Source organism: Pseudopipra pipra, chromosome 2 (assembly GCF_036250125.1).
Source record: "Pseudopipra pipra isolate bDixPip1 chromosome 2, bDixPip1.hap1, whole genome shotgun sequence".
NCBI classification, from domain to species: Eukaryota; Metazoa; Chordata; class Aves; order Passeriformes; family Pipridae; genus Pseudopipra; species Pseudopipra pipra.
Window position 1 is genome coordinate 87,755,482 of NC_087550.1, and position 23,478 is coordinate 87,778,959.

At 41.9% G+C, this 23,478-nt stretch overlaps 1 protein-coding gene across 4 annotated transcripts in view; it reads right to left on the reverse strand.

Moving 5' to 3' along the window:
- The window catches only part of CRACDL (CRACD like), a 46,110-nt gene extending 24,967 nt beyond the window's left edge, over positions 1-21,143 (reverse strand). For 2 of the 4 annotated variants that reach the window (XM_064646270.1, XM_064646267.1), the window contains exons 1-4: positions 19,435-19,725; positions 19,289-19,352; positions 2,153-2,229; positions 1,054-1,219 (exon numbers count right to left, since the gene is read on the reverse strand). In XM_064646270.1, coding sequence (XP_064502340.1) covers positions 1,054-1,219; positions 2,153-2,219 — 233 coding nt within the window. In that variant the 5' untranslated portion in view covers positions 2,220-2,229; positions 19,289-19,352; positions 19,435-19,725. Of the gene's footprint in view, positions 1-1,053; positions 1,220-2,152; positions 2,230-19,288; positions 19,353-19,434; positions 19,727-19,784 lie in introns of those variants that run through there. The other 2 variants (XM_064646268.1, XM_064646269.1) reach the window with 2 other exon arrangements.
- Positions 21,144-23,478: the final 2,335 nt, after the last annotated feature.

Below are 23,478 nucleotides of genomic sequence, written 5' to 3' on the forward strand. Positions count from 1 at the left end.
TTTCTTTCCCATCCCTGAACACAGCAGCATCCCTTGCTTGAGGACCAGGAGGCTTGTTCTGAAGGGCAAAACATCCACCAATGCAAGGAGATGCTTTTTAGGCAGCCAAGGGACTCTTCAGTCCCTCTCTCCATCCAGGAACACATTTGAACTTTAGACTGGGTTCCTCAGGGTTCCTCGTGATTACCTTTCATAGTGGGTAACATTTTTGGCAATGCCAGAACAAAGACAGGACTTTCAGAGGCAGATAGATACACAGGTTGGGATTCATCTAGTCTAACTTCAGACATACACCACAGGTATTTACATCAGAGCTGGTCGGCCCTGGCTCCTGTTTACATTCAGTGGGGAGATATAGGCACTTCTTAGAGCCTATTTCATGCACAAGGATGATACAAGCTTTCTTAGTAATGCTGACTTCTCTCTGATAACTACAAAATGCTGGTGATTAACAATCCCTGTCCATGGCAAAGGGGTTGAAACTAGATGATCACTAAAGTTCCTTTCAACTCAAACTAATCTATGAATCTATGGATCTATAACTCAGACATAGATATTTGTCCTTTGGTCAAATGAATTCCATGTAAACAGGGGAAATAAAATCTTCAGAGCCTCTGGTTCCTGCTGACTTCATTTGCAGTCATCCCCTTACTCCTTCCTTGCTTTCAAAAACCTGGCATAAATGGTTAGGCAACTGAATTTCTTTAAAAATCCTTAGGAGTTATATTTTAGGGGCATAAGGCAATCCTGGTAGGATGTAAGTTGAGTACCTAATTAATTTTTCAAGATGGGAATTACATTCTTTTGAAATGACAACCAAAGCCTTGTTTATGATTAAAGGAAAGCTTTTTTAATTAATATTTCTTGCTGCACTCTATCCAATTACCTTCTGATTTGTCTTGCATCAGCCATTTTAATTTGCACTTTCCTAGAAAAAGGAACTGCTTGAAAATTCACCATGCTGAACAAGAGAAGGCAGTTTTGGGGTGTCTTAAATCTACAAACATTGTAGCAGTTTTATATTTGTTTACCAGGAAGAGTCCAAAGACTTACTCAAGTTCATCTTCAGAGTCATAATTAATGCGCATGTCGTGAGAGGCCGCAACATCACTCGTTGACTGGCACAACTTCAGATTGCTGCTTGCAGAAGATGGTGTCTCTTTCCTTTTCTTTTTACCAAAAAACTTTTTGAAAGATTTGAACTTTGATTTTTTCTTTCCTAAGTGAAGAAACATAAATAAGAAGCAACCAGCAGCATGTGCAAATTTTGGAACAATGATAATTCCTTTATAATTTCCTGGAAAATGCAATACAGTCCACTCTTGCATTAATGTCTTTCAAGACTATACTGTTAGCATGAAATTACTATTATCTTGAAGAATAGATTGCAATGTTTATGAGACATAAAAAATAACTGATGGTGTAGAATCATTCCTAATAGAGTTTCCACTTGCTTCTTCAGGTAATTAAACTGTGAAGGAAAAATTTGGTCTTAACAGCCTGGGATACAGAAAAGAAATTACAACTTCGAAACTCACTGCCTTTGTTCAGCAAGCTAAACAGTGGTGATAAGGGCAGTGCTACCAAAACCAATTTAAATGTAGAAAAGGCATACATAGGTGAATGTGCACTGTCGGGAGGCAAATGCTTTTAAAGTGTTGGTTTTATAATACATCCCAGAATATTCTGAATGCTAATTACAAGACTCAGTGGATCACAACTAGAAATCAAGCAATAACCTTGAAAAGCAATTCTAGTCTGCTCAGTGAGGAAAGACCTGAATTAGGATCAGTTACAAGCTCTGTGAAGGAAACTATTTAAAATTAAATCAGTGTTTTGCATGGGACATTCCAACAACTTGTGCTTGTCCCGTTTAAGTTGGCATGACAGCCCTGTGAGGCATCCCTGTCAGCATTTCACTTACTCGCGGATCTTGCTGGATAAAAAAGTTAGCTTCATCACAAGATGCTACAAAAATCTTATTTCAAGCCACTGAAAAGGTAAAAAAAATATAACAGCTCTTGGAAACAGGAGAAGAGAAAGGCAGAACGCATTCTCTAAACAAACAGATTCACTTCTCTGTTAGAGCTAAAGCCTTGAAGCTCAAGAAATCATAGCACTTTTCATTCACTGGGAAAGGGTGCAATTCTACCTGAATTGTCCTCTCCATCTCCTTCAGCCTCTCGCATCTTAGGGTCCATTATTCTCGAGGAACTCATGCTACGATCTCTAAAGGAGGTGGAAAAAAGTGTTAGTCATATCAACAAAATAACAGTACTTCACTATATATGTGTGTACATACATACAGACAAGCTACTAAAATATAAAAATATAAAATAGAATGTGTAAGTTTACATATGTCTACATACATGCCTAAATATATGTGTGTATATAAATAAATATACATAAAATGTAAAAGTATCCCATGTGATACTTATTAGGCTAAGGTATAATAAATTCCACAAACTATTTCCACTTTCAGCAGACAACAGTACATGACAATTCAGTTGACCAACTACCCCGTCCGGTCTGAAAACCGGTGAATTCTGGAATGCTTCTAAAAATACGCATCAGAGGAGGTGGGCTTCTTTGATTCTCCCTTTCTGAGCCTATTTAGGACCACAGACAAAATGATAATTACAGCATATGCTTAAGTGTACAAGTAACAATAGTGAAGAACCCCACGTATTCTTCCTTTATTTACAACCAATTTGAAGCATTCTACAGATTGTAGTTTTCCTTCTTTTTTAAGCAACTTGAGAAAAGGTAACGACTCTTCCAAATACTTCGTACAGACAACAATTAATTTTCTTATTTTCTTCTCTCCTCTTTGTTTTTTGGAAGTAAAATATCACTTTGCTTATCAAGGTTCCTAAATTAAAAAATATTTCCAAAATCATACATGTCCCAAGCCTGAAGACAGTTTATCTGTAATTCAAACAGCATTTCCAGAGCAGTAGTCTGTGTTCTCTTTTCTTCATCTGAAGAGTCACAATTTCATGGTCAGGACAGAATAAAGTCATAGATGCCGTTGACTGGGTAGTGAGTTAAATGCTGCAGAGTCACTCTTTGGGCTGTTGTGGTGACAGATGCTCATGCCACAAGCTGGATAGGAGGGTGGTTGTTTTGATCCCCTGAAGTACCAGGAGACTTAAGTAACAATGTTCATAAATTCAAAGAGTTAGTGAAATGGGAATGAAACATTTATCACTCAAATTTAAAACACAACACATCACCTGAACTGTCAGCAGCCACTTGAGCTGGGCCGTGACAAATGCCTGCACGGCAGCCACAGCAAAGGCCCCTCTGCTGCCCAGAGGCTCCAGGGCTTCTATGACAGCTGGACCCACACCCTGGTTGTAAAACACCCCCTGCCACCACCCGTTGGGAAAACAAATCAGAATTAAACACAAACATGAACAACTTTTGGTTGGAAATGTAAGGAGAATTAGTAAGGAACCGGACCTAGTGGTGTGGCACTGGAACAGGTTGCCCAGAGAAGTTGTGGATGTCCCATCCCTGGAAGTGTTCAACACCAGGCTGGATGGGGCTTTGAGCAACCTCATCTAGTGGAAGGTGTCCTGCCCATGGGAGGGGGGTTGGAACTAGATGATTTTTATGGTCCATTCCAACACAAACCATTCTATGATTCCAGGATACCTTTATTTTTAAAGTAAATGCCCACTGGGAGGTGAAAGATAAATACATATTGTGGGCTGCAGCATATCCTGTCAATTATTCAACAGGGTGTCTCAGATTCATGTTGTCACATTGCAGTAGCAATGGCAGAGTGTAAATCAGTATCTTTAAAGCTTCAGCTGTCATATGCATGCCCTGTAGCATCTATAAGCTACATGCATCCGAAACTGGGATCCTACAGTCAGTCTCTAAATTATGGACAACATAACTCACATCCCCATCTGCCCAATGGCAGAGGCCCACTGCATCCAGCTGCACCCAGGTGAGGGTATTTGGTTTTTTTAATCCAAATGTTCATACACCATACTTCTCTAGTGCTCAATAGCAAAGCCACTGGGGGATAAATACCCACACAATGAAAATGTTAGTTTGAAACATGCAGGCAAGTATGAACCAGTTCCCTCTGGCAAAATTCAATCAGATAGTATATTATGTTTCTGACAAACCAGAATTGTGTTGCTGTCCTATCACATCCCAAACCTTGGCAGCCAAATTTCTAGAGAATAAAACCAATTTAAAAAAAAGTTAGCTCCACCATAACGTGTGAGAAAATTTGTGTGACTGATTTGTGACATTGAGGTCACAAAGAATGTTTCCACTGGGTGCCCCAAACATTCAGGGACACTGATATGTGGCCAGGGGTGCAGCACACATCTCCCCACTTAAAAGAAACAGAAGGACACTGAACCCTGATGAGCTCTCTCCTTGCCAGCCATGTGTCTTGAAGCAAGATCCTCACCCTCCTGTCCTCATGAAGCAATTCCTCAGGTCTGCCATGTTTTTGCTGTTTTCTAACCTTTTTTTTAAGAATTACTGTGTCTTCTCAAGAAACACCCAAGACTCAAGGAAGGCAGCCTGTCGACACTGTGCTTTTGAGCATGTCTCTTGCAAAGGCGCAGAGCTGGAGCGTCAGCTTGTGAGAAGAAGTGAGGTGCTTGGCCCACGTTGTGCAATTTGGTAAACTGCTCATATAGAACTTGTTTAGCATAACTTGCTGAGCATCAGGAGCTAAATTTGCTGAAGCCTTAGGCCGCAAGCTGTGAATTTTCACCTAGACATGCTGAACTTTATCTAGTCAAGTAAAAGAAGGCCGCAGAGCCAGGTCAAGACAGAAGATACAGAAGCTACTTTCATTAACAGAAACTGCAGCTTTAGAGATAAGAAATATCTTGCCTAGAGGCAGTGAAAGGACACAAAGCAGAACAGGAAGACCTCAGACCCTAATATTACTACTGTTATCAACTGCTGCATGAAGGGTGAGGAATTTAGACTGCAAGGGTATAATTGCCCAGGGGTTTCTTGGTTTGAGGTTCCCCCTTTGGAGGCACACAGCTCAAGCTATAGTTGCATTAATAAAAAATTACTTTTATAGAGAAATCTACCTCTCAGCTTATCAATTCAGCAGAAACCTAGAGTAAAACCCTACTATGATGGCTGGCATGTATAGTTTTCGTAAGTCTGGTAATGCAGTGGGACTCTAGGCAACAGCCATCAGATCCTCTCATCTCCAAATGTCCAACTCCTGGCCCTGAGTGACTTCACCTGGGAACTTATGGGATAGGATGCACCAACCAGTGAGTGTTGAAATTCTGCTACTAAATTCTAGGTGTTCTGGGTCCAGGTGGGTTTGAGTCCCACCTTGGAAGCATGCTAGGAGAAGTGTGGGAGGTCTTATCCTCATAAGGTGCACGAATTTTACATACAGTTATGGGGAACATACCCAGGACAGAGAAAGGGACGCCCTCAGCCAAACTACCAGAAAAATGAAGGAAAATAGGTGTCACTGCAGGTCTATCAAAAAAATCAGCAATAACATTGCATAAGGAAGACTGGACAGCACTTAGAAGAGCGGGGGTATGGCCCCATTAAGGACGTTTTGAATTTAAAAAGGTGGCTATGCTACAGGAAATTTTGGAAAACGAAAAACTGCAGCAAATGGATTATTGGTATGTATGGGATAATTGGGCATATGACCACCATGAAGAAGATGGTAGAAAATTAATATGAAAGCCTTGAGGAAGAACCTTAGCTGCAGCAATTGTAATTTAACCGAGATGCCTGTAGAGCCAGTCTCAGCACCACCCTACACTTCTCCCTCTGTATTGCTTGCAGGTTCCTCACCAATTACTTCTGCTTTCCTCAATGCTTCTGCTGGGCTTTACCCTGTGGTGTCTAATGTTACCCTTAATACTATCACAATGGAGCCAGTGGTGGTGGGGTGCATGTATTTTGTGTGAAACATTCCTCCCACACCTCAAAGGTTACATGTGTACACACCCATCACCCCTGGAGTCCTGGGGATTTGGTTATGTGTGGAAATCACATGCCTAGGTTAAGGCTCATATGCATCATTACTTTATATTAATTGTTCTGGATATGATCCATCCTGGGCCAATGCTGGCCTGTTGCTGAGGGAGTTGTTCCATCTACATGAGCAAGATGAGACATTTGAAAAAAACATGAAGTTGACCCTACTGCCAGAGGCTGCTCAGATTTCTGGCCTCAGGTTGATGCTGGTCGGGCTTGTAATAATCAGAAGTAATTGCCAAACAGTGTTTGGAGATCTGATAAATGTGATTAGAGCTTGTGAGGAGACAAGTAAATTCAACTGAATTACAGGAATGTAGACAGAGGCCAGAGGAACACTTAGCAACTACTGAGAAAGACTGTAACAGGTTTTGTTGAGGAATGACTCTCCAGAATTTTAATAATATATTATTATTTACTGTAATAAAATACAGCAGCAAGTGTATTTGTGGACCAAGCTGCCTCTGACAACTGAAACTATTTTAAGGATCACATGCCAGCATGACAAAGAGAAAATTAGAAAGATAACATACTAGCTGAGGTTCTAGACTTGTACAATACGTAACTGATTCATCACTTGCCAAGCAAGACACATGAAGATTGTTTGAAAGATACTGTTTGTCCATATACTGCTTTAGCAGGTCATCCAGGGATTTCTTTGTTCAAGGACCTTCTTGGGAGATGCCCAGCTCAGGCTGTAGCACTATTAATAAAATGTACTTTTATAGAGGAGTCTCTCAGCTTATTGGTTCAGTGGAAAACTAGTCAAAACCAGTTATGGTGGCTGGCCTGTGTAATTTCCATAACACCAGATCCCACCAGCACTGCTAGAGTCATCCCTCAACAGCTCAGTGTCACCTGGGGCAAGATTTGTCTGCTTTGCTATGGGAGAGCTGCCAAAGAGACCCAGGCTGCATGCAGGGAGGAAGGCTGTCCAGGTAAGATAACTCTGGAGTGAAGCAGAAAGCAACTCAGGGTGCAGGTCAGTGGCACCCAGAGTGCAGGAGGCGACACAGGGAGCAAGTACCAGTGGCCTTTGCCTCCTGCACAGGAACCTAGAGGCTGATATCCCCAGCAAGGAAATGGTTATTTTAAATTATGGTCCCAGACATTTGGGTCAGGTAAGCAATACTGGTTTTGCAGTGGTATGACTGTAAGGCTTTTATAAAAACTACCCCTCAACTCAGCATGCAATTGTAAGGATTTGGTTTTCAGCTGAAAAGGCAAGTTTCCAGCTCAAACCTGCGGTTGGGTGTGACTCTCCCAGGCTGATGGGGCTGACACAGAGGAGAAGGAGGCAGCAGCCCTGGTAGCAGTCATTATGTTGTGCAAACACACACTATAACCAGGACAGTGAGGCGTGGCCACCTGCCCTGTACCAAGGGTGAGGGAGGAGTTTTGTGGCTCCTATTACCAAGGGGAAATTTGTTTGCGTCACAGATGCTTCCTTAACCTGAGGATGGTGGCAGGGGGAATCAGCAGGCAGCAGAGGGGACTGGAAGAACTTGCAAAGCACTTGGGCGGTAGTGTGCTGGTGGTCAGGTTTTCAGAAAAATCCTCGGAAGTCAACAAATCCATTTTTAGCAAACTTTGGTTTTAAGCAAATACTGAAGCTGAGACAACCACTTGCTTGAGAGTTTTGCCAAGGGAGGTTTCCATAGGAGCAATATCCCAACACAGTGTAAAGAGATACTGGCCCCCACTGAGCATCCAGCAGCTGCCAGAGATCCCTCCATGATGCTCTGCAAGCAGGTGCTGCCTGGCTTAGCATCTCACCAAACCTAGCTGTAGACAATCACATTCATTTCTACCTTGAAATTTATGATGACATTTTTATTAACATGGGAGAAAGCTGGTTTTCCTTTGAAATGCTTCCTTTGCTGAACACTGCAGAGAAACATTGGTTTTCACCTGTTCAATACCCACCATCAGGAGATAACTCTATTTTCTTTCCCAAATATATAAACTCAAAGAACTGTTCTATCTATATCTTCCCTTTTTTCCTTCAGTTTAATGTATTTTAACAATATCTTTAGGCAGGTTTTCAATCTTTCAAGCTTTTTGCTCAACGTCTGTAACAAACCCTCCACTTCACAGGAAAGATTTGATTAAAATGCGATACTTAGGAGGAGAAACAAAAAAAACCCCTAAGTCCAGAATTTACCCTTGGTATGACTATAACTGCTTCTCACTTTCTTACTTCCCTGATGTAAAAGGAGATTTGATTTTTTGCTCTGGAGCTAAATTTTTTCTTCCTCAGAGCTTTGTTTAAAATCTATGATGGTCTACAAATTTAACAGCTGTGCAACAAAATAACTGACAAAATCCAGCAGCTTTGAATCAGCACCCACTGGGATGGGGAGTATTCATTGTGCACTTATGCTTGGATCTAGAGGCTTGGCTGCACAGCAGGACTGCCGAGCTTTCTCATTTCCAGTTTCCCCAAGGATTTACTGAAGTCCATCACTTAATTAAATCATCCTGTGATCTGAAGACTCAGCAGGATTTGCATCCTAAAGAAGCAGCCTGCATCACTTCTCCCATGTTAGGAAGGGCAAGATTTACCACACCGCTGGCAGTTGCACCCCTTTCCTCTTTTTTTCCCCTCCCCACATTATATGTGTGAATTTTTTCACAATGGAATACCAGAGGTACCTGGTTTATCAATTTATTATGAGTTTTTATGAGCTAAAAATGTCTGATGATAAATTCCTAAATATTACCCATTTATAACAGTATTTTTTGCTATATTGGGCTTCTCCCAGCAGAGACTTTTTCCACTTTCCTTCATCCTTCTCGGGTCCTTTCTAGGTAAGCTGTGACACAAGAAATACAGCTGAGACTATGTTACCACAGAGAATAAAGATGGAATATAGCAGCACGATGGGTTTTTATTCCCCTTTCTATCCCTCCCAAATGCCAGCAGTGTGTATTCAAAAAAATCACAGTTTAACCAAATGATTTACACCTTTTATTTCTTTGTTGTATAAGAATATTCTTTTTCTAGTAGACAAAGAAACACAAGGAGTTAAAAAAATCTGAATTTACAGAAATTATTTCACGTGAGAGGAAGACCTGGCCTTTTCTCATAAATTCCAACTGATACTACATAGCCTTGACACTTTCTCCTATTAACAGAGATCCCAACATCAACCCCTCCTTTCAAGCTCCCAAACAACCTTCAGTGCTCCCAAGTGATAATGCTTGAGGCCTAGACAAAACTAAATCTCTCACAGTGTGCCCAATTATAAAATCCTTTCCAAAAGTCATCCATCATCTTGAGCTTATGTTACTAAGATAAACATAAACCTCTCCTCTCTACCCCCACTCCCGCAACAGAAGGTCTAAGAAGCATAGTGAAGTGCTATCCCTGAGCTAGCAGAGCATATATGAGCCCAAGTATTAGGAGTGTCCACATGAGTGAGATGCAAGTCTCTGGGAATCCAATTAAGTTTGTAGAAACACATCCAAAAAGCTCACAAAAAGGACAGGAGAATTTGATAACAACTGCAACCCCATTTCCAAAGCCATACATCTTCCTGCTCCAAGCCTTTCTTTATGTCAAAGGAGTTTCACTTTTCATTTTTTATTCTGCCTCCAATTTTTAAATCGAGTGAACAAATGCACCTGAGTGCATGCTTACACACACACAGCCATCCTAAGAGTTATAGCCAGACTCCCAGCACTGTGACTGAAGGGTCACCCTGCCTTTCTACCATATGTCAGCACCTATACAGGATCTGTACATATTCTAGCTTTGTCCCCATCCTTTTTGGATTATTAAAAATAATTTAACTAAAGAAGACATTTTCTGAGAAAACTGCATTGGTTTTCACCACAAAATCTATATAAACTATCAAAAATAAACTTCATGCCAAACCAAGAAGAAAAACACCCTTTCACTTTTTGTATATGACTTTGACTTTTGTTTTCAAAGTTGGGCAGACAATCACGTCGTTCCATTTTGTTCAAATGCTGTGAATTAGCAAGCAAAAACTACTACTTTGCAAAGTCTCTGACTTCATGTGTTCTCTGCTTGTTTTAATAATTTAGTGCAGATGCTGTTAGCACCTACTTGTTTATGCCAACTGATGTCCATGGGGACATCATCTTCAGAATATAGTATTTTCACAAATGATTTGCTGTCTAAATGATTGACAGTTTGCTATCCATCTTTATCTGTCTCACACTGAAGCTGGTACACTTTCCCATTCTTTTCTTATCTGCATTATTGGCAAATAAAAGGTTTGTTTCTTTGCTTGTGACTAACATTTTTCTCCAGCTAATGCTACCCATGTAGCATGCTCTCATGTTAAAAGAAAATTTGCATATTGCACAACCACACAGGTGTGGGGAGAGCCACTCCTCATGCTCAGAGCAAGGCTGGCTGCACATAGCTTTGCTGCCAGCATCCTCTCCGTGGCTGCACAGGTCCTAGGCCAGCATCCAAGTGAGAGCACCCAGCCTGAACACAAAGTCAATGTTCTCTTTTAAAACTCTGCCATTTAGGGATCCTCCAATCCTGTTCCCAGTCACTGTCAAAATTAATAGAGCTAGCTGTGATTGATTTGCCCTTTCTTTCAGAAATGGCTAACAAAAGTTAGCTGCACCAGCACATAATCTCTTCCAATCCTGTTCCTTGTGCCACGGTTTGCTACTCCTCCACCCCAAACATTAGTGGAGGTGGAGGAGTAGGAAGCTGTGGCACATGGACCAGCTATGAGTAACTACTGACATACTACTGAATTTTTGCACCAGCCCTTGCCTTTGCAGTACTCGCATCTATCACTGCTGCATATGGTGTAAACATAAGGTGGTGCTGGATATCCCTGTGATCACTGAGAGAAGAGATCACGGGATGTCAAGTAATACAATACCTCCTAAAAGGAAGATAGGATAAAGTTTGCTGCAAGGCAAACATCTGAGCCTTTGTGCAAACAGGGCAAGGCCTGCCATGAACACCACATGAGGCTTTAGAGGCTACAACAGGAAAAACGGAAGATGCAGAAGGTGCATCTTCCCAAGCCTTTCAATGGGCTTTCTGGGTATTCAATTGTTTTCACGTGCTCCTTTCACTGCTCTTGGGCAATGTGTGTTTTCCTTTGTCTTACCAGCCCAAACTCCTCTCTGGTGCATCTGCCTCTGTTATTCCAAAGGCTGTGCAGATTCTCTTGCTGGATCCTCACCAGCCCTGCTGCCACGCCCCTGCCAACAGCGCATTCCTTTCTCTATTACAAGAAAAATGCATTTCCAAAGGATGGGAGGGAAACCTTGCATTTCTACCTGTTTTTTTCTTCAAGAATTAACAGTCCTTCCTTTCTCCAGCATTTCTGAGAGAAGTGAGAAACACTCCATAAAATAAACTTTCCTCCCAAGCAGCTTTTGAAGAGGGAGCTTTTTGTTTTTAAAACAGTGCACTGCTACAGAACGCACAAACATAAGAGGTCAGAAGGCACACCTAGGATTGCCCAGTCTGATGTCCTGTATAGTACAGGGAATAGACCGTTCCCCCAGAAGGGTGAAAGGGACTTTTCTTCCCTGATAGTGCTCAGTAACTTGAGGGTATACACCTTGACAAAGGTCGTATTTTGTTAATGGGAAAAGGCTTACCTTGACTTGCATGCTTTCTTTAAACAAATGAAAAAAACCAACAAACCAAAAACAAAGCAAAGCAAACAACCACACAGAAGAATTACAGGAAGGGGGGCGGGGGATGGAGTTTGCATTGGCAAATAATAAAGCAAACTCATGTGAAATGTCTTATTTCTATGCAGTAACCCTTTCCTTCTTGCTTTCAGCTCTTTATTTTTTCTGATTTAATAAAGGGGCCAGGAGATCTATTCTACCCACATGGAAAGCACTCTTATTAAGATCTGTTAAAGTAAAAAAAGTCACATTGGCTCTCCTTCTTCCTCAGCATGCAGGGATAATAAAGGCATAGCTGTTTCACACAAAGACACAAGACCTCCCCCAGCTAGCTCCCTACCAGAGATCCTCTGCTATATTTAGGAGCACAAACAGCTCAACATACTACTGGAGTTTTAGGTTTGTACCAGCCATCTTTACTGACAGAAGCACAATCTGTATTTTTAACTTAAATAATACAGAGTGTTCACATAGAGTACTTTGGTTAATAATGTTCTGAAGAAGTTCATAGTTTTTGTACAATAGCAGGCTAACGTCACTCAGAGTCAAGGGTCAGTGGCGTATTAAAAATTCACTGTGCCTCTCCTTGGAAAGCAATAAAAATAAAGTAAAACATCTTGCTTTAGTTAGAACAAAATTACATTTGATTCTACACGTCGCAATTGCAATTACTGTTGAATTCAGCATTGGGAACGTTCCTGAAGCTATTTCACAAAAATAATTATACCAGGTCTTTTGGTATTCAGAATGAGTAGGAATACCAACATTGTTATAAAGGTCTCAGTGCTTTTAAATTCAAGGAAATATAACAGGGCTTTCATTGATCCTTCCTTGCTTTTTTGAACCATGAATACAATTAATTGTCTGTACACCTCTGTACACACACACTTACTTTGTGGTAAAGAAAGAGTAAGATTCCCCTGCAACCACAGCAAGCTCTGAGCAATGGCTCGCTGACACCTGCTGCCCCATTAATTAGCCTAATGTAACTGTGTTCTTGTACAGTGCAGAGGTTAATGGGAGTTTAAGATGCAGAAAGTGTTTTGCAGTACCCGGAATGACATCCCTGTTCAGCTTTATCTGCTGTTCTGAAGGCAACTCGGTGGGCCAAGTTAACCAGACAAGGAAGTCAGTTGCTAACATCTAGAGCTGAACTTGGCCCAACTTTCGCAGGTATATAATGAGTGGTGTAGTCAACAGTGTCATTTTAACAGTTTTATTAAGTTTCTTTGAAAGTTAATGACGAATCTTTTAAAATGTTGTGTTCATTTGAACACAGAATATAGTTATATCCCAGGCCTACTTCCAAATATTTTGCTGTTAGTGTGATCAAAATTAGAGTCTGCTTTGGGCAAAATTAAAAAGGAAAGTGAACGAAATAAAGAGACTAAACTGGGCTTTACATGCTTCCTCGGGAATTCCTGTGCTGGAAGGATGAAATAATTATTGTGATCATCTATGAACCATGTGCAGAATAGTTTTAATACTGTATATTTAAAGTAGAAGGGGGAAAAAAAAAGAAAGAAAGTAGGGAATGCAAAGAGAATTAAATAAATGTTTCTAAGAGAAGCCAGAGCCCTTCCAGGCAGAGATACACCAGACAGCCAGCTGAGACTAGCCAGAACATAAGCAGGTTGATTTCCAGGAGCTGCTCGTGAAAGGTGCCATCAGGGGCCCTCAGTCCTCAGCTTTACCTCATTTCAGCCCACACCACTCTGCTGAACCAGCTGCAGTCGTGTGCTAACCTGGAGTCACCTCGGATGCAGGGATAACAAGAAGCCATGTCTTCAGCCCAAGGTTCACCCTCCTGGGTCATCTTAGCACGAAGGAGCGGCAAGGATGGAGTGAGATCCATCTGAAGCCACGGGATGGCAGCAGGACATGGTGGGGAAGGGGAGCATCATCTCCTGAACTCCCTCTGTACTCTGCAGACTCTGAGGCCAGCTTCCTCCCCTACATCCACACGGTCTGTCCAAGAGGTACAGCCACTGTCAGCACAATCTCAATCCTCTGAAATTTCCCCGGGCAACAGTGCTCACATATTTCAGCAATAACTGCTACCTTGTAAACACATTCCACATTCCTGTTGCATTAAACCCCACAGGTCAAATGCAAAGCTGAACAGCCTCTTCTCTGACTGTTGTACAAGCCTTGCTCTGAGGCAGTACATGTGGCAGGCTCTTATTTGGAAAAGACCTTCTTTAGTCTCTTTTGACTCTTCCTAACTCAGGCCCTCTCAGCTTTCAACTGATAATCATTTTCTTGAGCCCTGATGGGAGACAGAGGAGCCAGGGGCTCCTTTATCTTTCTTCCCTCTGAGTAAAACTCAGATCACTTCCAGAAAAAAGAGCATGAGATTTTTAACACAAGGTCGCAGTAATATATGACTACCTCAGGGGTTTCAGGTAGGAGTGCAGTTAATTTGGACAGTCTTCATAACCCAAATAATTTCCTACATGGAAAGACTGGAAGGTTGCTTTCTGCCCACACCACAATAAACGTCGTGGCTGAGTCCTTTCATCATTGTTTGGAACCTTCCTCCACATTCTACAAGAAAAACAGGATTTCACAAATGTAAGTACCCTAACTTTTTGTCATTTACTCCCTCACGACATGTACTTCCAAACTTTTAATTCTTACTATCCACTCAGGACATATTTGTTGTCATGTGTTTGAAAGACAGAAAATACTTTGTAGCTTTTGTCTCCTCATATACTTGCAGGTCTGTGCTCCAAACCACAATCTGTGCTGCAAAGCAAGGATATAAGCAAATGGAAATAACTGCCACTTGCTCAGATTCTTGTTTTCTCCTTTGCTCCTTCCCTGCAGCAATAATCTCAGCAAAAATAACCTCTGGCAAATCATTCTGCATGTATAACCTCCAGCTGCCACTTCAGACTTACAGACTTCTGGAAGTCAAAACCCTGAATGCAGCTTAATAGTTTTTACTGCCACCTCAACAGAAATCTAGAGCCAAGTCTCCAGTGTACCCTACACCACCTGCACGAGCCCACTCATTCCCCTGGACTGGGAAATAGAAAGCATTTCATGAAATCACAGAATTATTAGGGTTGGAAGGGACCTCTGGTCCAACCCCCCCCAGCAAGGCAGGGTCACCTAGAGCAGGTGACGCAGGAACATGTCCAGGTGGGTGGGTTTTGAAAGTCTCCAGAGAGGGAGACTCAACGACCTCCCTGGGCAGCCTGTTCCAGTGCTCTGCCACCCTCAAACGTAAAGAAGTTCTTCCTCATATGGAGGTGAAACTTCTTGTGTTTTAGTTTATGGCCACTGCTCCTTGTCCTGTTGCTGGGCACCACCAAAAAGAGTCTGGCACCATCATCTTGACACCCACCTTTGAGATATTTATATGCGTTAATGAGATCCCCTCTCAGTCTTCTCTTCTCTAGACTAAGTAAGTCCAACTCCCAAAATCTGTCCGCATAAGAGAGATTAAATGCTTTTCCTAATGTTCTTCAAGCAGCATGTCTCAGAGTAGGGACCAGACAGTCTGCCATGCAGAAGCAGTGCTCAGCTCCAGGCTGAGCTTTGCTGGAGCCAATGGCACAGACTGAGGTGCCCTCTCTGGTCAAGGGCCCAGCTCCCCATGGCACCCTGTGATGTAGTGAAATGTAGGAGGCAAAGGGAACTCGATCATGCTCCCTGGGTCTCCCCAGGAAGGGGTTCCATAGACCACTGGTGGGGAATACACTGGGAGAAATGTCTCCCTTCTCCCACATCGACACTCGCCCTCAGTCGTCTTCTCATTTCTGCCACTGGGACAGAAGTTCTCCCTATCCTCCTCTGACCTGAGCAGCATTTTCCTTGTAAAACCCCTCACTGGTTTAAGATCTCTGGCAGAAAGTGATTATGTGCACATTTGTCCCTGGCTGCACCTCCCTCTAGGCAATGGAAAGAGGAAGACACTTCAGGAATTAATAAGTCTAAATCACTTTACTCCAAGAGACACCCATGTGCAGAGGGCATCTCTTCCTTTCTGCCCCTTCTAAACATGATTTTCAGGTTCCTGTATAGCCTTTGGGGCTTACTTGGCATGGGGGGTAGAATGGTGGCGATGGGAATGTAGAGCCATTTGAAGACTTATCACACTTGTCCCCAGGCTCCCTTCTTTGAATATACCACAAATGTTTTACTTCAATTCTCAAAAGCCTGATGAGATGCAGGTTATTAATTCATGACTATGACAAGATTATTATGGTTAATTTAACATGTGCAGGCACTTAACTAACTACTGTTGGGAAATATTTGTCATTAATTCAAAAATGTCCTGCCTGTAATTTGGCAGATATAGTGCAAGAGTGCAGCAGAAATCCAGCATGACATAAAGAGCACTCATCTGCCATCACCTTTACTTGTGCCTGTACAATGCCTGATTTAAATGAGCACAACAAAACGTACTGCAGCATTCACAGATTAAATGGCATTGGCATTCAGACACTAGAAGGAGCCCAGACGTAGGAAGTGGAACAGAGAAGCACATAATCTCCCCATGGGGAGTGAAAGGGACACCACTGGGAGAGAGGGTAGCAGAGCACTATTCCTAATCAAAGCTCAGAAAGCAAAGCTATGCAAACAAAAGCTGCTTGCATGGGCTTTCCTCCCACCTCCTGTGGGTCTGCCTTGATTCCTACCAAGGCAGATGATGCAGAGTAAAACCAGTGGTTTCATTTAAGAGCACCCTTGTCTCTCAGGCATGGCACAGACCTCCAGGGTCATCCCACCACTCTTGGGGAGGGAACTCCCTGCTTCAAACTGCTATGCTTTGCTTGCTTTCCCAGGGAGGCAGGTGAAAAACCTGTGTGCACAGAGCTAGTTACAGCAACAAATTAAAACTCATGTCCAAAGTGACCAATCTCACAGCACCTTTGAAGTGTCCCAGCATTTCTTGGCCTTTTCTGATCCCTTGGGCAGGTCCAAAGGCAGTGATGAAATATTTTGCCCACAAAGGCTCTTTACCTCTGTGTTTTTGCAAGATCTATCATTATCATATGCATCCCACCTATTAGCCCCTTCCTAGTGCAGGGACTCCATGCATGGCCTGGACTTTTTCAGTTCTCTCATACGGTAAACTCTCCTGAGGAGCAGCATATTTTGGTGCACTTATATCTTTGACCTTCATATAGGTGTTTCAGGATAAAATTTGGGAACATACTGCTAGGGGGGAATTTCCAGAGCATTGAATCCCCTGTTGTTGCTGGCAAACACTCCATATAATCCCTTCACAGGCTAATTAAAGTCTGATTTTGAAAATTATTCAAATTCAAATGCTGTTCAAGAACTTTGTAACTCTTATGTGTTAGAAATTCCTAGACTAAATGACCAGTCTATACCTGTTTATTTTTGTGTCAATGGAATACTTTCTTTGAAACAGCTTTTCTGTTCTGCCACAGGTATTTAGAGAAGATGGCCATCTCCCCTTTCAGCCTTGATCTGCAAAGCCAAACAAGCCATGGCACCTTAATTTCCTCACAGAGATAAGCTCTCTATTACCCTGGCCATCTTACTTATCCATCTTTGCACCCATCCTACTCTGAGCTCATCTCTTCTGGCAGTCAGATGTCCAGAACTGGACACTGGATCCCAGGCAGCCTCAATAGTTAGATGACACAAAAGTCACTCTTGGATTTAAGCTCCCTAGCTCCTAGTTAAGCTTGCATATGTTGGCAGACAAACACAGAGGAAAGCATTTACCTGCTTCCTCTAGTCTGCTCTCTACTGCAGAGTCCAAGGACATGTTTGAGCTATTTATTATCAAGAAATGCTGTTCAATGTAAGGACAATGTTCCAATAACCTCCCCAGACTTGGCTCTTTTCTATGTCCAAGCACCCAGATGCTGATGCTGGCTGCCAATACTAGACTACAGGACCCATTCCAGCTTCTTTTCAAATCCCGAAGTGCCAGCATACGCTCCTTTGGCTGGATTTGCAAGGGCCCAGCCATCTGTGTATCTGCAGAGTGTCTCTGATGTAGGTATAACATGAAAATATTTAGCCTTTCACATGCAGTTGGCAAATGCACTAGCTCAGGCTTGAGGAAATTCTGACCTTCTTTGCTTAGAGGCCTCCTTCCTTTCAATATTTTTAAAAATATTTGTGAGTCACAGCAAGAGGTAGGGAATGATATATCTAACAGAGCTCCCAGCTCTGTCAGAAAAGCATTATTAAGAGGACACTATCAGGCTTTGTGAAAAGAGGAAAGATAGGAACTGCTGGGTGACTTAATCTCTTGTGTCCCACCTATCCTGTGAAGGTGCTGTTTTACTAAAACAGCTAGATCAAAGCTCCTAAAGAGGTTTCTGCTGTTAACCGTCTCCTGAAAGCTGTTGACCTTGAGACTGGAACAATTAAATGAAATGTGAAGCACCTCCTCAAACAGATATTTTTCCTTCTCTGTCCTACATCACCTAACCACACAGTAGTATGAAGTTACACACTTGGGAGAGCTTTTTGTAATAAAGAACATCCTGAACTGCATGAAGATACTGCCCTGATACATATTTTTTCTCTCGTCTTAAGTGGACACATACCCTGTAAAAGTCCTAGGAATGAATGTATGAGCTCTCCCGTAAGTATCTCCCATATGTATGATAGAGACAAAAACCAGATTGGACTGGCACACTTTGAAAAGCAGCTGCTGTATCAGGTATGCAATGTGAGACTCTTGGAATTGTTTTTCTGAATACTAAATGTGGAAAATATCAATTGAAACTGCACTTAGTCCCTCTGAAGAAATCAGCTTCTGAATGCCTTCAAGTCAGTACTCAAATTAAACAGCTTCATATTAGAGATAATTAAAATATATTGCTTAAAAATAATCTGATCTTTTATGTCCCTATTCAGAATCCACCACTACAAACTCCTGTGCAAAAAACTTGTAAGCATGCTTGCAGTGTACATGTCCTAGAGATGTGCAGCCAGATCTTTGGCTGATGTCACTTGGCAGGCCTTTGCTCCAGTTAACTGGAGCTGTACCAAATCATATCGCTGAAGAGCTGGAACATACTGCTTATAAACTTCTGAAAAAGGCAAGTTAAATAGCTTGTATGCACCTGGAGAGATTAATTTCCATGTTTTTCAAAATACGAAAACTGTATTTTCTTTGAGGAGTGGTCCTTCACAAAACTATTATGCCAGCCCTGTGCCAGCACTAGATACGAATATACTCTGGTTTAATTCCCACCATCTCTGCTATCTGTGAGTAGAGAAGATACGGCACAAGGAAGACAATTCTTTTTCTTGTAAGTATTTTTCTTAGAATGGCATATCACTTTAATTTTTACATTTGACAAAGGGCTTCTACTTGTAATCTATCAGAGGAAAACAAAAAGCAGTAACAAATCCCACTGTGTTACCAGCCAGAGGCAATGACAGCCGGCCTCTGCAAACAATACATAGTTAGAGGAACTTGCTGTGTTCCATTTTGTAAACGTGGTACAAGGAGTGAGTTGCAGCGACAGCACAGCAACCAATAATTCTTGATCACTTAAAGATTTTTCATTAGCCAGTTCTATAATAAATTAACTAGGGAAGTGTAAAGGTTGTTTTCAACAATTTATAAACACCCACCACAAGGAACTAGGGAAGACAGTTCATCTTTCCACTTAACTTTTTTACTTACCCTCCGATGAAACTTTAGTAAGTACAAAGGCTGGTCAATACTCCCAGAACTGAATGCTGTGCACCTGTGTAACCAAGAAACACATTTCAGCTGTCAGAAAACAACTTTTAAAACACTTCAGACATAAACTTCCTTCAGCTGCTTACCTGCGTAGGTTCCCGTTTGCCAGATTCAATGTACCACAAAAGGCTACTGGTGTTTCAAAAGGGATCTGTCACCTTGCCAAACATTTAAGTGGTAGCAAACCCAGCAGAGTTACTTTCAAATTTCCCCAGAGAATTCTGAAAGTCTTGATTTGGCTTGACTTTGATAGTGCACCCTACGTCTCATCAGTTATCCAGCACTGAGCTACTATCTGCCTTCCCAAAGCACGAGTTATTAGCACTGCCCTGATCCTTTCACCAAGTGATCCCTGTATCTAACGCGGAAGGAGTCGGTCAGAGGAGAAAGCACCAGTATCCCCCAGTTGCTAGGTAACAAGCAGGGAGATCCTGACCTGAATTCTTAGTGGAGGCTGATGTTGCTCAGGAAGCTTAGCTGGGTCCCTCCTGGAAAGGGAGGGCCGTGCCAAAAAGTTCCTCCTGGCTTTGCAAAGGCCATGGCGTAACATCACGCAGGACAAAGGGACAGCAGCTGAGCTATTTTTATGACAAAAAGGCACCTGTTCTGAAAATAGGAACACATGCAAAAACGGAGGGTGAATTTTTTGCTCCTTGTGCCAATGAAACTAGAGTGTTTTTAACATTAAAATGATATTCTTCTATTTCAAATCTGGACATTAGATAAAGTGGAAGAAGCCACCCATCATGTGCACAGCCTCAACATTAACAAATGCAACGACAGAATATTAAGCATATGAAAGTAAAAAAATACAGGTTATCTCAGATATGTATGCTATGAATCATGACATAGAAAACTGAAGAGAAGCAAATCAGGAAGTTAGTGATGACAGAAGAACTCTGCATTTTCTGTCTGTGTAAATATTTTGAGTTACTGCCATGGTACTGTATTAATTACTCTATTTACCTTGCAAACTCCTTAGCATGTATTTTCAAAAAGAAGAAAAGTAAGGGCTGAGCTAGATCTGAAGTGCCTCCGGGTCCCTTGAATGGGGTATACCTGACCCTAGTCAACCTGTATAGTGAGTGGAAGGAAATAATGCCTCCTCACATGCCGCATAATACAAATGTTGAAGACCCAATTATCTGGGAAAAATGCCTGTTTGCTTTCTACTGACTCCAAGGAACATCTTGGTAAATGAAAGAAATGCTGTGACCACCACATGTGGCATGGCTCCCACAGGCTGGAGGGGCCTGTGAGGCCGGGAGGGCTGAGGGGTATCGGTGCAGAAACAAATCTTTTCACTCCAGCTGGCTGCTTCGCATCTGGGCACATTCTCACGTGTGGGCAGCTCCCTCCTTGCTCAAGTAGGTTCTGCCAGTCCCAAACAGGAATATCTATGAGGACGTGCAGCTCAGCCAGGGCAGTAGATCCCCTATCACCTTTGTAGGGCACACTCTCTGCAGGAGAGATTTGCAGTGGGTATACCTGCCACGCAGCAACCACATGGGCAAAAGCTCTTTTAAAGAGGGGTCTCAGGCACAGGAAGACTGGCCTGTCATGTCTTGAGAAGTGCAGCTATGGCATTAAAAGGGAATTACTCCACAATAACCTTTTATCTGGTAGAAACAAAGCAATGCATTAATGGAAAGGAAATGCACACAAGTGTCTTTGCAGAATGCCAGCCCAGCTCAGCTATACAATGGCACATCTAATGCTTACTCCTAATGCACGTAGTGTGGCCCCCAAAAAAGACTGTCCTTTGATATAGCCAGGTTCAGTGTGTTCAGCACAGGCTCCTGGTCAGAAAGCAGTCTCTTAGCTATGCTTGAAATCTCTCCCTCCCCCATAAATGTCCATATTTACCCAGGGAATCAGTCTATCCCTGCAGCAATTATAACTGTCCAAAAGCAGATGAGTATTAAGGTGCTCCAAGTACCTTTCTGAACAAGTGCCAAAACCCATCACATTAATAGGAAAATTATAGTTCTTTTGTTCATTTCCCTTCTCTCATTTTATTGCAGAAACAGGAGGAGCTCAGTGTTAAGTCCTATCCCAAAAGCACTTAAATTGTCAGACAAAATAGTTACGATGTCATGACCTGAATTCAGCAAAGCTGAATTAATTCAGGCTTTAAATAGAGTCACAAAAAAAAAAACAAAAAACAACAACAAAAAAAAACACCCCACCAAAAACGTATAGATAACCAAGAAACATTGGGAGGAAACAAACTGAAATTTTAAGATGTTAAATATATACTCACTGCTGCTAAAGAAAAGCTGATCATGTAACAACACTGAGTGCAAACTGGACATCACAGCTCTGTGCAGTGCAACTGATTTTTAAGTAGTCCAGATACCCTGAAACAATTTTCTGACGAAAGACCATCTTACAGATATCATCACCAGAAGGCAAAACAATGCAGAGAATCTGCTCATAGAATATTTGTATTTTAGATAGCACTAGATTAATTTTTTTACTATAGATTCTGCTTTTTGGTACTTTAGTGCATCTTTTCCTACAAATTCTTCCAAATGGCCCTAATGTACAGCAATGCAACAAGCTGACACGAAATAGCAGAAATTAGAGAAAACAGAGGAAGCTTGGCAAAATGAAAGGTGCAGCCAATATAAGCTTTTAAAAACAAGGTCCTTAATAGAGACAAAAAGAAATTAAAAGACTCAACTATGGTAGATTTGAGAAGAAATGGAGAATTGCTGAGCCCAAGAGAGAGGAAGACGGAAAACCTCTCAGGGGCAAGAACTTAGATGTGAAAGGGGAAAAGAAAGATGAGAAATATACTTCAGATTTTTCTGAACACAGACTGAAGGGCAATTGTGAAGACCGGAAAGAGAGCCATGGGAGATGCTTCAGGTAGGTGCCAAAATCCAGTGATCTCCTGGCCACAGATGAGCAAATGGCTTAGTCAGTGATTTGTCATCGACACTCTTGGCAAAGCTACTGTAGGGCCATTGATTTAAACTTCTGTGCAGAAAAGTGAGTGCGAATGGTACATGGATCAGAGTGATAGACAATTAAACAATGAGAACTGCAACACAATAAAGCAGTTTTATATAAAAGTTAAAAAAAGGATGTAGATGGTGATAGCTGTTGGAAATGCCGATTCCAGGGAGAGCCCAAACTGGGCACCTTTCCACTCTCTGAACATTTCCTCTGATCATGTCTTGATCAGAAAAAATGGGTAAGTAGTAAAATGGATCAGGGTGGGGTACAGGAAATCCATTCCATGGTGTTAAAAATAACCTGTCACATCTTCCTGTTGTCTAAACTGGCATAACTCCATTGGCTTCATATAATGCCAGCTTAAGATCTGGTCAAATGCAATGAGTAAGAGGAAGGTGGCAGTGACCCTTACATGTTTCCCTTTGCCCGCAGGCAGGTTTCAGCAAAGTGTGTCTATTCCAGGGGAAGGTACTTAATAAAGGATTTAATCTTCCTGATGAATACAAAGGATGCCAGAGTACCAAACCTGTCAAACACACCTTGCAACAAAACACATTTTTAAAAATTTGCTTTATTCAGCTCTATTTTTGTAAAGTCATGCAAAATGGAGAATTCTAAATTGCCTGACTTCAACCACTGGAAGTCAAACGCTCCTGTACAAATCTCACTGCAGAAGTGTAGTATCAAGTAACTGAGATCTTACATAATCCAGTCACATCTCCACACACATCAGGAACACAGTGCCGAGAAGTCTCCCGGTTGTTCAGCCACAGAAGGAGCTGCGTGAAGCACTGATTCACGCTGATGAATTGTAACCAAGCAACACTGCCAGCATCTCTCCAACCCATTGTTCAACTGAGCTGAGGAGAATAGCAGCAGAACAGCACTGAAAATCTGCCAAACTTCGACTTCAGTTAAAGAATACCATCCCTCTAACACTAGATATAGTAAATTCTTTAACCAAACTTTAACAGAAATAAACTGTTACTTCTCTCTCAGTAAAAAGATTATGTCATGCCTGAAGGCAGCAAATTAATTTCTGTGCATCCATGACCTCTTGTAAATCATCTTTACAAAAGAAACCGTTCAAATTCACTTTACACAGAAAATGAAGGGCAATGAATTATTCATCTGAGCAGAGGGACAGAAATACTGCCTTTTTTTTG